Genomic DNA, 13,781 nt, shown 5'->3' with positions numbered 1-13,781 from the left:
TGCTGCTTCTTGCAGAGCTGTTGAAGTACTACAATGAATCACTGGATGCCTCTCAGAAGGAGGCTGTTTGCTTCTCATTGGCACAGAAAGAGCTTGCCATCATCCATGGGCCACCTGGAACAGGCAAAACGACTACGGTGGTGGAGATAATACTCCAAGCTGTTCAGCAAGGCTTGAAAGTGAGTGAGTGGGTATGGATTCTAAGGGAGCTGCTTGATGGCAGAACATAATGATGGCCGCCTAATCCTCGACAGTTTTGTATGATCTGGCAGCAGCTCTCCAGGGGTTTGAGGTCCCCAAACGGTGGGGAACATAGCTGAGTCTCACCATTTCCATTACTTCAGCCCAGCCATTCTGCATTTTACGACATATTTCTGTGTCCCTTTGAATGCTATGGGAACTGGGTTGATAGCAGGAAGAGGGAGCATCACTTTATTAGCAGTGTATATAAGAATTTTAAAATCTTCATTGTATTTGTCCCCACGACAGTGTGGCCCTCTTGTTCCCTAGTTATAGGTTGGGGAGTGACTCGGGATAGGTTGCAAGACTCCTCCAAGATTACAATAGATGGTGTTGGCTGGGGTGGAGCTGCTGTTTGAACCCATTTGTCCATACTATTGAAGCACCTTTAACCGTTAATTTGAAGTTCTCCATCCTCCCTACTGACCTTGTATTTTTTCCTGAAACAAAACTGGGAGAGATCATAGGAAGGTAGTACAATTACATGTCAGATCCTGAGGCCTGGGTTTGACTCTGGAATAATGAGAAACATCATCTTATCATTATTATTTTTAAATGTGTCTCTTCCTCTGACACTTAATAAAAGGATCCCCTTTCCCTTCTGTTTTGAAGCTGTTTCTTCAAACTAGGAGAGTTTGCATATCTTTTTTGGCCATTTTAGTGAAACAAATTGTTTTTAAAAATGTGCTCCTCTCCTAGGTCTTGTGCTGTGCTCCATCTAACATTGCAGTTGACAACTTGGTAGAAAGACTCGCTGGCTGTAAAGAGCGGATCCTGCGCCTTGGTCACCCAGCTCGACTCTTGGAGTCCATACAGTGCCATTCACTTGATGCAGTTTTGGCACATGGGGATAATGCCCAGATTGTAGCAGATATCAGGAAAGATATTGATCAAGCATTTGTGAGTTTTGCATTCCATTTTTCCACAGTCTTTTTTTTAAATGGATAAGTATTCTTCAGAATATGTTTCTGATATGTGCAGAATGCTTTAAACTCTGAGAAGGTATAAGTGCAATACAGTCTGATGTATGCAATATTCAGAATCATGGGATTGCTCTTTGTTTTTCAAAGAAGCAAGCACTCATTGTTGTGGAGGGCAATTCTGGTATGTGTGTAGGCAGTGTAAAATTGGAGGGTCAAAATCAGGCTTATTTATTTATCTGCTAATTTTATTTGTAAAATCTATAAACAGCCTGGCGTGCTCTGGTCCATGGGGTCACGAAGAGTCGGACACGACTAAACAATTAAACAACAACAATAAACCTATTATCTCATCCAGGCACTGATTCAGTGTCTTAGGTCTATGTCTTCAAAAAATTTGATCTGTGAAGTAGCTGTATATAATCAGACCTATCTCAGTTTTTCATGACAAGTGTGTAACTGGTAGTATATATGACTGCTGGACGCAGTAGAACAGCGAAATACTTAAGGAGAGATTAAAAAGCATAACCTCTTCCTTACTGAAGCTTAGTAAGTGTTAGCACTGGTCCCTTTCAGCTCTGGCCTTTGCTTTTAGGTGAAGGCTGAGTCATTGGATGAACAGAAGAAATGACATCTGCTTTCATGAACACCCCCCCCCCCACTGAGGCTCATTGGGGCTGAATGGGGTAGTGATTTCTGAATTCTCCATATATATTTTTCCTGATCACCACCCAAGTAGAGAATGCAATGCACCCATAGCATTACCACTTAAAAGTATTGGAAGAAAATTCATTAAAAGTATTGGTAGCTCAATTTGTTACATGTTCCATCCTGCCTGTCGCAGCATAGTTTTAGAGTTCTCTGCCATCCTCTTTATTTAATTTCCTGCTTTAAACTTAATTTAAAATGTGGCACTAATTTAATTGGGATATTATTTATTATTACAAATTATTGCATTTCTTTCCCAGTGACATTGTACAAAATGGCTTAATAATTAAATTAAATGCACTATGCTGGGAATTTGTCCACGAGGCATACCTGAAATGGGTTTCAGGACTTGGCACACACTTTTGCCTGCCCGGTCCACTTTTAAGCCCCTTCAGTCTCTGGGAAATGATGCAGTAATGATCTTTATTTGTCTTGCTTGCTCCTTTATACCTTTGCTTCTTTAGCACCCTCAAAAGCATTTTTACTAGTTATAATTAGTATTATTCTCATTTATTTAAACCATGCTTTATAACCTTTATTGTGCAAATTGCCACAACACGCACACATAGGTAGGTGGCTGTTCCTCATATTATGAATGAGAGATAGTGACTTGCCCAAGGCCACATTATAGCAGCATTGGAACTGGAAGCTTAACCCAGGTCACCCAGATTCATGTACACTTTGCTACTCACTGGCTAATCTGGCTTTCATTTGACTGTAAATAAGCTTTCTTAGTGATACTTTCTAGATCTCTTTCCATCCAATCCCTGGTTAGCAACTAACTTTGCTGGAGAGCCACTCAGAGTATTGGGATGGAGGGTCCCAGGCCTGAGATGCTGTTTGCTCTACGCATTCCTCTGTCATTATTATCCTTTAAAGGTATATTTACAGATCTGACAGTGGCAATCTAGAACAGAGATTGCTTGGGTGGGGGCATTTCCTGCTTGGTGTTGGTGTTGCAGAGAGATGAAGTTGGAGCAGGGGATGAAATGAATTCAGTGCTTGTTTTTATTTGGGGGGGGGGGAAGATGAGGTGCCAGAATTGATAAAAGTGTGGTGGGTGCCAGAACAAAATGTTTGCCATGGGTAGCAAAAAAACATTTGACTGGATGCATAGATTAATTAAATCATATGCAGGTGTGAATGCTAACTAGACAGACTCCATCCTGTGAAGGCAAATCTCCCCCCCCTCTTTTTGTTTTGTATACGTATCAAGAAATAAGGCAAGGAACATGTGCTCAGTTTTGACTTACCAAACCAAATGCAGGCTGCTGGCCACACTACGTTCTCCAATACTCCATGGTCGCAAGAGGTTTAGAGGTCTACATACCGCAAGGCTATTTACTGGATGTGTGTGGGGGGAGGTTGGTGTTACAAAAAGTAGCCTATTGGCCATCAGTGCCTTCACTTTCTCCACTGCTCTGTAGGAGAGCTGCCTGTGAATTATGTTTGCCTCATCGAAACTAAAAAAACCCCAACCTAACAGAAAACAGAATGTTTTCTGGAATGTTCAGAGCTGAGCGCTATCCATTGTGTTCTCTGGAGCAGTGGTGTTCTGATGTACAATCTTCCCTTAAACTACAGTGGCCAATTATTTAAACTAGAGCATAACAGGCAACTCTGCTCTTAACTGCAATTTATTTGTGTAATACCCCACACTGCACTGAGAGCCAGAGTAGTATACTAGGAGGAGGAAGACCCCAGCATCCATGAAGGTCACTGGCGACCTTGAGTCATTCACTCTCGACCGTGCCTATTTCACACAGCCGTTGTGAGGATATAATTGTGGTGCTGGTGGTTGTACATCACCTTAAGCACCTCGTAAGGGAAGGGTAGGGTACAATAGTCATCAACCTCTCTCAATACAGTAATGAAGTCTCAGTGCCCTCATGCTGATCAGAACGGAACCAAAATGGACCCACTGAGAGACAAGAGGGAGGTATCAGCATGCTTGTGGGAGGGGGAATCCCAAGTTTTGGAGAAGTACAATTTAAAAACTACCGCAACCACCAAAATCCTAATGAGGGCTCAGTATGTTCAGTGGACACCAGGCATTACAGAATGTTGTGTCAGTTGGAAGAGAAACTAAAGGGGTAGAATGAATTAGCTTTTTTAGTCCCTAACATCTTATGATATCCTGGAGGAAGGCACGCTGGACAAGAACACCCCTGTTAGGAGGTGAGTATATACTGCAACATCTTGTTGCAGTTTCCACTTGTATGTACTGTAATAATATGCTGGGAGCTAAATGTTCTTCTTTAGTGAAAGCTACAGAGTTTGCCTCTTTCAGCATTTTCAGATTTCTCTTTATTTGCCGGAGCAATGAAACAGCTCAGAAGTTGTTCCCTATTTGGGAGGAATCCAGGAGAGTGTAATTGTTTTGAGAGACTAGTGCCCTCCCAAAGCAAATTGCAATGGAAAGTAGCTTGCCTATCTCTCCAGTGTCTCCACAGCCAGCAGTCATGGAAAGGGTTCAGCAACTTTATAGGTTTTGTATATTGCAATTGCTTTACTTTTTACTTTCTTACTTTATTTCATTATTTCTTATTTTATTTTGTTGTGTCCCAAGAAAATAAAATATCCAGAAAAGGTAATATTATTATTATTATTTGGATCATCTCCTGGCACAGGAGTATGCAAGACTTTCTATTATATGGGATATTTCTTGATTTCTAAACATGCCCCCCCTCCGGTTTTGAAGGAAGCAGCAAATGTGACACACAGGCAATAGCATAGGCTAAAAGACTCATTTAACACCACCCCAACATTCTAGCCACTTTATTGCAGTGACCCAGAAGGGTAGAAATATCACAGGAATAAAGGCTAGCAATTTTATTATTCTGTCACAAGATTATTTGTGAGGACTTGAGACAAAGCCAATGGGGAAGGGGCAACTTGTATTAATTCAGAAGATTTCATATTCTTACATACAGTCATACCTCGGGTTGCGTTCGCTGCGGGTTGCGTACTTTCGGGTTGTGTACTTGGCGGACCTGGAAGTGTTTACTTCTGGGTTCTGCCGCGTGCGCAGAAGTGTTCTGCGCACTTCACGCATTTGCAGAAGTGCTCTATCGGCACTTCGCGCATGCATTAAAGCACCACTCGGGTTGAGTACTTTTCGGTGTGCGGATGGCACCCCGGAATAGATTGTGTACTCAACCCAAGGCACCACTGTACTTGGTCTGGTATATCTTGTAATTTTAAAAACCCTGCACCCATAGTTGCCTCTTTTGAACAAGAACTGATATTAATGCTGCAATCCTATATAAATTTAGCTGGGAGCAAGTTTCATTCAGCTGAATGAAACTTCTGAGTTGGTATTTATATGATTTTAATTGTAAGGCCATAGAATATTTTTTTTGCAGTTTAATACTACAAAAAATGAAGTTGTTTCTAGATATTTGTTTATGTTTTATTTACCCCAAATAACACAGGAAGGGAGGGCAAAATCAATTAATTTTCAGAGGAGAACAAGGGGGACTTGCCATTTATAAGAGTAGTCGGCAGAGGGTTTTCACCTTCTTTTCTTTCAACCAAAATGGCTTTGCTTCAGTGGCAGAACTTCATTTGGCAACCTGGCGACATTCCCATGTCCCACAGAGTGGCCCAATCGGAGCACTGCCACATCATGGCAGCACTGTCCCCAGGGGCATTGCTGGCGGGGAGAAAAGAAGTTGGTTCCCCAACTGGCCGCTGGGGGGAGCAGCTACCCATGCCCCAGCCATGCCTTGGGGAGTGGTGACATTACATCGTGACATCATTGGGCCATTTCTCCAAGACATTGGAATCCCATCAGGATGCGGTTGGTAGTCGCAGGCCCAGACCGGGGGGGGGGGCATATAGGCCACTTGGCCCGGGCCTCCGATTCCAAAGGGGGTCTCGGTTAGCATATTCACAATCAGTAAAATGGGGGGGGGGAGTAACAAAAGGTTTTTTAAAAAGGGCCACATTATCTACCTGGCCCAGGCCTCTGCTTGGCTCTGCAAGGGCCTGGGTAGTCGAGACTAAGTGGTGGTGTTGAAGAAAAGAAAGCAGAGAACCTACTGCTGCCTTCTCTTATAAATGGTAAGTCTCTCATGCGCCTCTGAAAATGAATTGATTATGCCCATCTATCTTGAAAATTATATATCTCATCTCCCAGACAAATGCTGTAGGGGTTACCTCATGGTAATCTATATCAACGGGAGTTTAGGTAGGTTGCCTAGCTTCACCTCATACATTTGGTGCCTGCTCTTAGAGTTAGAAAGGTGTCCTCCTTCGAACTGAGGTTTTCATCCAATGCAAGCTAGACAGCGTAATGGGGTTGCCTTGAGATGAAGGCATGCCAAACAAAGCTAAGATGAGGAGAAATATAGAAACTTTGTCTCCATCTTACTTTGCTGCCAATTTACACCTGTGACTTTGAATATGCAGCTGAGCTAAATCACAAAATTATTTATATTGTGAGATATTTATTGGTGTTGGGAAGTCTTGTACAATGTGCTGCTTAGATGTGACAAACCACATTAGGATGACCATGTGGGTAACAACAAAATAATGCTACCTACTGGTCACATTGTGTGTAATGTTTTATTTTAAAAGACATGCACAATTAGAAAGTGTTGCAGGTGCTGAAAGTTGCAGTGTATTTTAATTAGTATGTCCTCAGCTTGCAAAATCTGGAGCAAAGGGGTGTTTGAGACTTCTGTGTTAGAATAGTCATTATCACTAACCAATTAAATAAACCCTAGAGCTAGTCTGCATATTTTCAGGGATTAATGAATCCCAGCTGGATCCTCACATAGATGAAAAGCTGTGTTTTGCTGGGGAAGGGGAATTATTGATGCTACAACCAGAAAAAAAACATCATTCATCAACAGTACGTCCCATTAAATAATCCATATTGAATTCATCACTCCAATATACTATCAACAAACTATATTTCCCTTTCTCATGATGATTTACATTTTATCAGTATAGGCAGAAGGGCTGAAAAGAGAGCAGCTTGATGTTGAATTGCGGTATGCTGCATTTTAATGGGGAAGTTTTTGTTTTATTAACTATTAATCTTAGCTGCTAAACATTGGGTATAGTGATACCCTGGGCCATAAGCTACTTTGTAGTATGGGGAAATTGTTTTCCTCTTCTTCCCTTTTCTACAGGTGAAAACCAGAAAAGCCCAAGACAAAGGAGAAAGAAGCCATTTTCTAAATGAGATCAAAACACTGAGAAAAGAACTGAAAGAGCGAGAGGAAGCTGCTATGACTGAAATACTGACAAAAGCTAATGTTATTCTGGCAACAAACACAGGTTAGAGGAACTTTTCTGGTTTGTTTGGGTGGGGTTTTTTGCCTTGAAGAATAGCTAAATCAGGTTATTGGCAGTTACAGATTTAGGCTGCTCTACACTCCACTGCTTTATTGCGCTTTATTACGAACACCAAAGATTGCCCAGTGCATCTTTGAATTGATTCTCAGCCCAGTATGTGTAACGGTATGTGCCGTATACAGAATTGTGTCTTGCTAGATCAGGCATCCCCAAACTGCGGCCCTCCAGATGTTTTGGCCTACAACTCCCATGATCCCTAGCTAACAGGACCAGTGGTCGGGGAAGATGGGAATTGTAGTTGAAAACATCTGGAGGGCCTAAGTTTGGGGATGCCTGTGCTAGATGCCTTTTTCTTCTGTGCAGTTCTGCTTTGCAGTTGGATGGTTTGTATAACTAATCAATACTGTGTGCATGTGTACCACACACACAACTCTGCCATTCATGTTTTATAGAACATCTTTTACTTTATGCCGGCTAATGAGGGAAGGGAACATGCATTATTTATATAACTAATCAAGCATTTGGACCCAAGAAAGCCGTGAATTGTGTTTTAAAGTATGTACTTAATGTGGCTTCTTGGATCAGGGACCAGACAAATTGCTCCTGTTGGCGATCCCCATGGTATATTTATCAGGGAAGCTTGCAAATAACCTGAGTGAAAAAGATTGCATATTAAATGTTACAAACATGTGCAAAGATTATTTATGAGTACAACGCAAGTGCCATATTAAAGTCAATTTGTTGTTTAAAATAATGTTTCCCTTTTGATTGGAAAGCTGAAATAGTACTTTAAATCTCTCACCACTGAGTGTTCTAGACAAGCAGAATACTAGAGTGTATTCAAACCTAGCACACCTGGAAGAAGGCTAGGCTAGTATCTTCCTCCCTGACATCTAGTTGTGCCAGGAAGGTGTGTGGTTTGTTCATTTTTAAATGCAGGAGTGTTTAGTCATTTGATTATCCCTTCTGAAATCCAAGTGGCATAATCTAGGAACAGATCTATATTGCCATCTACTCTTTGGGTGAGTTAGGTCTCCTAATACTGGCCATCTTAGGGTGTACTGGACTTTGGCAATTTTTTTCCAATTTACTATTTGAAAGAAGATACTACAAATGTGATCCCTTGGAGGCTGTTGCTTCAAGAGCAAGAGTTGTCAGTTAAAGTTGAGACATTTATCAGGGCAAGGATATATGGGGTCACACTCAGGGCTTGGCAAGTGTACTGCTCAGGTTTTTTGTGCCCAAAGAGAGGGCACATTGCCTACATGGCAGAGGCAGTAGCCAAGGGTGTTGGGATCATGCCAAGCTTATCAAAGGGGTGTATTTGGGCTCAGGGCTCCCTGCAGTTAGAGGTCCTAACATTTACACATATTTGAGCACCATATCCCTCCTTTCAGAGATGATTCAGCCTGTTCCTTTTAAAAGCCACTTAGTGTTTCCAATACTTCTCCCACTGCACCCACACAGAGACATACACACACCTGGCAAGCATTCCTTCTGCCTCACCTGCAGGGATGGATGAACTTTTCCACAGAAATACCCAAGTGTGCTTGTTCATTAAGAGAAGTGTTTTGGTAAACAGGTAAATGGGCTGTCAGATGGATCCTCTGTTGCCCGTCACACTCACAGCACACTGCTGAGAACTACATAATGTGAAGGCTTGTGGTACTTTGAAAAGACACAGGTATCCAGCATGTCAAGGCCAACACATATTTCCTCCACCTTTTGCTATGGTGCATAACTTTAACATTTTCTCTTGTTAACTAGGAGCCTCTTCTGATGGTCCGCTGAAGCTACTTCCTGAGAACCACTTTGATCTGGTGGTAATTGATGAATGTGCGCAGGCATTTGAAGCAAGCTGCTGGATACCTCTGCTGAAGGCCAGGAAGTGTGTCCTGGCTGGAGATCACAAGCAGCTGCCTCCCACAATCATCTCTCACAAGTAAGGAACATTTCCCAAAATTGGGCCATTAATTATTTGGAGTGTTGGGGAAAACATTTACCTGGGGGTTGATGGGAAGTGTTTCAGTTTGGACATCATTACCAGTGTTTAACTGTGCAGCAGGTAGGGCTGTTAATAGCTGAGCCAACCTACCCTGTCCTTATTTAAGGACATTGGTACCAATAGATCAGCAGAAAAACATTTTTAGCAGGAGTGGTTAGAACCATGGACTCTGATCACAAGGGTAGATTTTTTCCCCTATCAGTCATAATAGACATACTTTGCTGTTGCGCCTGAAAAGATAATAATAATTTGTCCTCATTGAGAGCTGTGCCTTCTGATTAGAAGGAGACAAATATCCAGTAGCCTTCTCTGTGGGTGTGTGATTCTGCAGTGTGATAATACCCAATATAGAGATTTAGCAGAATTCCTACATCTCAGAGAAGGTTGCTTGCTGAGGATGAGTGCTTTGGGCTCACAGGAGTTGCTAACTGTTGAATTAATTAATTTCTCCCTCCTCAAAATTTGAAAATTACGGGTGTAGAGGAATGACCAAGAGCACTAGAAGCTTAGGCAGGGAGGGCCTAGGGAAGTAGCTTGCGTAAAACCTGTTTTGAGAAAGAGTGAACTGGCCAGGATTTCGAATAAGCTGGCACCATCACCAAAATAGTGAGCTGCTAGTTTCCATGCACTGTAGCAGGAAGATACTGACAGATCACTACATTTTTTGAGATCCTCTTCATATATTCATTATCAAAAGTTTGGGTTTTGAGTTTTCATATAGGGCTGTGTGTGTGCGTTCCTGGTTTGCTTGAGTTTTTCTGTTAGGAATTACTGCTGTGCTAGAAAAAAAATTACATCTTATTCATGGACCTGCTCTCTGAGAGGCATTAAGCCACTAACAGGAATGTATTTCTCCTCTGCTTTTTACTTTCTACTCCCAGTAGGAAATTAGCATGCAAGAAGCCTATAAATTGTGCATTGTTGTGTGTGCTGCTCTTACTATGTAAATCTTTAGTCAGTTTTTTTTTATGCACATGAATTTTATGGATCTCATATACTCCTGATTGTTATTACAATAAAGTATACAGGTTACTCAGATGTAAGCAGGTTTTGCAAATTTTATTATGAGCACATAATAAGATTTCCACCCTGTAGTGTATGCTATTTTTTAGGTACCAGTAAATCATTTTAGCTTTGAGCTTTAATGTTCCTGTCCTTATCATGAGGCCCTATAGCTATTTTCAGATGCATATCATGAGGTTTGTACAAGCTGTTCTGCTGTTGAGTTCTTGCAGAAATCTCTCTGTTCTGAAATATTGACAAGAGCATTGAAAAAGAAAATAGCAGTGAAGTTGATGGACATCTTTATGCACTTTCCCTTCAATCTATATTTTTTAATTTATGCTGTTCAAAGCTTGGTTAGAAGTGAAAACAGGTTTCTTGATACTTGAGTTTTGTAAAATTTCCTTGTAAACAACATGGCAGTAAAATAATTTGTCTGGTTCAGATTCTGCTGTCTTACAAACTAATATCTGAGTTGGGACTAAAGCGTGCTGTTACATTTCACAGCAGTATTTAGAGATAGTGGACTTTCTGCACTTCCTTTTGGTTTAATAGATTTAAACCAAAACAGAGCTTGAGAGAACATGGCTCTAATCAATAGTGTTTACAGATTTACATCTCCAAAGCAGAGTTGCCAATAAATGATGCCCAAGGAACTCACTGTATTAAACACAATGAATGTTCAAGACATCAGCAGTACCCTAGATCTGTAACCCAATTGCTCTTCAGACAGGATGCATTGCAGATGGCTATGCCTGCACTGAGTATCTTGATTCTTGTTCTTCTGTCCAGAAGTAGCATGTCAAATTAAAGCCCTGCCATTCTTAAATTGTCAGCAGATTCTCTCATTTGCATAGCGTTCCATGAAGAGGTGGTGGATCATTGGCATGTTGTCAGGGACTGGCTAGACGAGGAGGAGTGGTGGCTGCCAGTTGCCCGAGAAGCACCAGGGGAGGGAGAATTTGAGTCTGACTCAGACTGGTGGGACAGGGAAGAGCAATCCACAGAGGGAACCATCAAGGAAGTCTTGGAGCCAGAGAGTGGGGGGCAAAGGGGAGAGGCACAGTGTGGACACAGACCCTGATGGGGATCTGCGTTGCAGAACATTTCTATTCCAGCCCCTTCTCCCCCCACCCCTTTCTTAGTGCAAGAAAGGAGAGCTGAAAAACAGAAAGAGCAGATAAGAAAAGTTGAATCATGCCAGAAGAATGTACAGAGAGAAATGCTTAACTAAAGGAAGGTGGGGAGAGATTTCTAGCTTCTGCAGCTTTCATAGCCTGAGAGTGTCTGGTGTCTCTCTGGTTGTTAAGCAATAAAGTTCATTGCCTTCAAGTTGCATGCCTGTTCCTGATATATAGATTTTACGGCAAGGCTATTCTGGCAGCCTGACACATGTTTACCTTGGAGGAGCATGGGGAACCTCAGGTCCCAGAAGGAGAATGCAGCCCTCCAAGTCACTCTCTCAATTATTTGTCCTCTTGTGTGGGGATATGGACAGAGAATTCCTATAGACTGCAACATCTCCCCCTCCCTTGCCCTTGAGCCTGCTTCGATGCTGCACCAAGTACCTAAAGTGGGCACAGCTGACTGGGACAAAGTTCACCCTTCTCCTCCGTCTGGGTCTTAGTAATACAAACCAGGTAGGCCTCCTCATCCTCCATCTAATTATAGGTGAGGGAGATCTTAATTAAAGCCAACCTGCTCTTCAAATAGCAGCATTTGCAGGCCTGAGTTCTGGCTGATAGCAGGACCCCAATTCCTCTTGGTCATAGCTGCCAAGTTTTTCCTTTTCTCGCGAGGAAGCCTATTCAGCATAAGGGAATTTCCCTTTTAAAAAGGGAGAACTTGGCAGCTATGCTCTTGGTAGCAGGGCTGTCCTTCCCATTGGGCTGACTGGCGCAGTGCACCATGACACCCACCCAGCAGGGGGCACATCAAGGTGGCACACAGAGCCGCCTGCGCCTCTGCCTTGCCCGCTTCACTCCTTTCCCGGCAGCGGTGGCTGAAGCGAGGTGGCAGCAGCAGCAGCAGCAGCAGCGGAGCTGCCTCCATCGAGGGGCAGCAGGGAAGAGGAACAGGGCTACCTTCCGCCCACACTCCTTCAAGTCACAGCGAGCACAGACAGCACTGTCCCACAATGCTCTGTGGCACCTAATTTGCAAATGAGGTGCCACGGAGCATTGTGGGGCAGCGCTGTCTGTGCTCGCTGTGACTTGAAGGAGTGTGGGCAGGCGCTGCCCCACAATGCTCTGTAGGCAAACCTTCTGTCGGGGCAGCAGCTAGGGCTCCCTGGACTGGGAGCACAGTTGACAGTGTCCCTGCCTGTCACGCCACGCCCTCCAGCTGCCCGCTGCGCCTGGCCCTGCCCGACGGAGCGCAAGGGGTGCCGGAGGGATCATCGTGCCACGGCGCCTGGTACACTTAAGACGGCCCTGCTTGGTAGAGAGGGAACTGGCATGCAGCGCAGCCACCAATTGCCTGTGTCACATATCCCCTCACTGGACTTGTCCCCTTACCTGCAATTGGAGACCCCCCCCCCAGTCTTCCCAGCTGATCTTGTGCCAGGCACATATTAGCTGCCACCTCTGAGAGCTGTAGCACATCCACAAAAGATACAGACCCAGCCACCCTGGTAGTTAAGCCCAGGCAGAGCTCCCAGTTCTAAGCCTGGGTGTGGCAGGCTTCTCTGCTGGCCCGAGGTGAGAAAAGCCCCACATTCATGGGAGTAGGGAGGGTGTATAGACAGCTGCAGAGCCCCTCAGGACCCAAGATATGTTCATGCAAGCCATTTTGGACAGCAAGTACCCTTTTCACATTTAGAAACGAAGCATTTAAACCTGTGAGCTTGTAAAGTTGTCAGTTCATTTTGTTACCAGAATGAATAAAATTGTAATTGTACAATGGGGTGGATAACAATTTTCAAAAAAAGAATGTTTTGTCTGGAAAATTTAATGGCTGCTGTTTAAAATTATTGGAATTATTTGTTCTCCTTGCTATTAACTGAAAATTACTTTTAAAAGCTGTTTTAATCAAGTTTTGTTTGCAAAGGACAACGATGTCTGTTGACTGGTGTTTCGATTGGATTAGCTGACACACAGCTTGGCTAGATGGCTCTTCTAATTAAATGCAAAAGCCAATAAATTGGGAGCACCTTTAACTTAAAGAAGAAACGCTGTTCTAAAATGTCAGGGATTTTTAAAAAATCCAAATAAACTACTGGAAAAAGTAAGCAGCTTCTTTAAACATGTTGCCCATCAGTATGCCTTGAAATGCTTTATCTGAAGTTTGTGGCTTGCTAGAAGGTGTGTGGAGTTTAGAGAATTGGGAAGGGGATCAAGGGTGGGGAGCTGGGGACCGATTCTATAAATTTGGAAAAACACAATCTCCAGTATAAGGTTAGTTAAAAAGTGAACAGAAATTTAAATGTTAGCAAAGCATGATCTAGATATGAAACACACTTGAGTATTAAAATAATATTCAGTGTGTTCTCACAGATAAAACATTTGTGAAGTATCTGAAGGGGTTGCATGAGTTTGCATAGATGAGAGGATTTATTTTGCTTGGATTATGTACAGTAGTGAGCTTCATCATTGAGTGGG

General features: G+C 42.9%; 1 protein-coding gene across 3 annotated transcripts in view; it reads left to right on the top strand.

Annotated features, from left to right (window-relative positions):
• IGHMBP2 (immunoglobulin mu DNA binding protein 2) overlaps positions 1 to 13,781 on the top strand; it is a 67,815-nt gene that overhangs the window by 11,196 nt on the left and 42,838 nt on the right. For all 3 annotated transcript variants that reach the window (XM_035122726.3, XM_088665503.1, XM_088665510.1), the window contains exons 5-8: positions 16 to 179; positions 940 to 1,140; positions 7,010 to 7,157; positions 8,943 to 9,117. In XM_035122726.3, coding sequence (XP_034978617.3) covers positions 16 to 179; positions 940 to 1,140; positions 7,010 to 7,157; positions 8,943 to 9,117 — 688 coding nt within the window. The remainder of the gene's footprint in view (positions 1 to 15; positions 180 to 939; positions 1,141 to 7,009; positions 7,158 to 8,942; positions 9,118 to 13,781) is intronic.

Source organism: Zootoca vivipara, chromosome 1 (assembly GCF_965207765.1).
Source record: "Zootoca vivipara chromosome 1, rZooViv2.hap1.1, whole genome shotgun sequence".
Lineage (NCBI taxonomy): Eukaryota > Metazoa > Chordata > Lepidosauria > Squamata > Lacertidae > Zootoca > Zootoca vivipara.
Note: the sequence above shows the minus strand (reverse complement) of the source record. Positions and strands in the feature narration are given on the sequence as shown.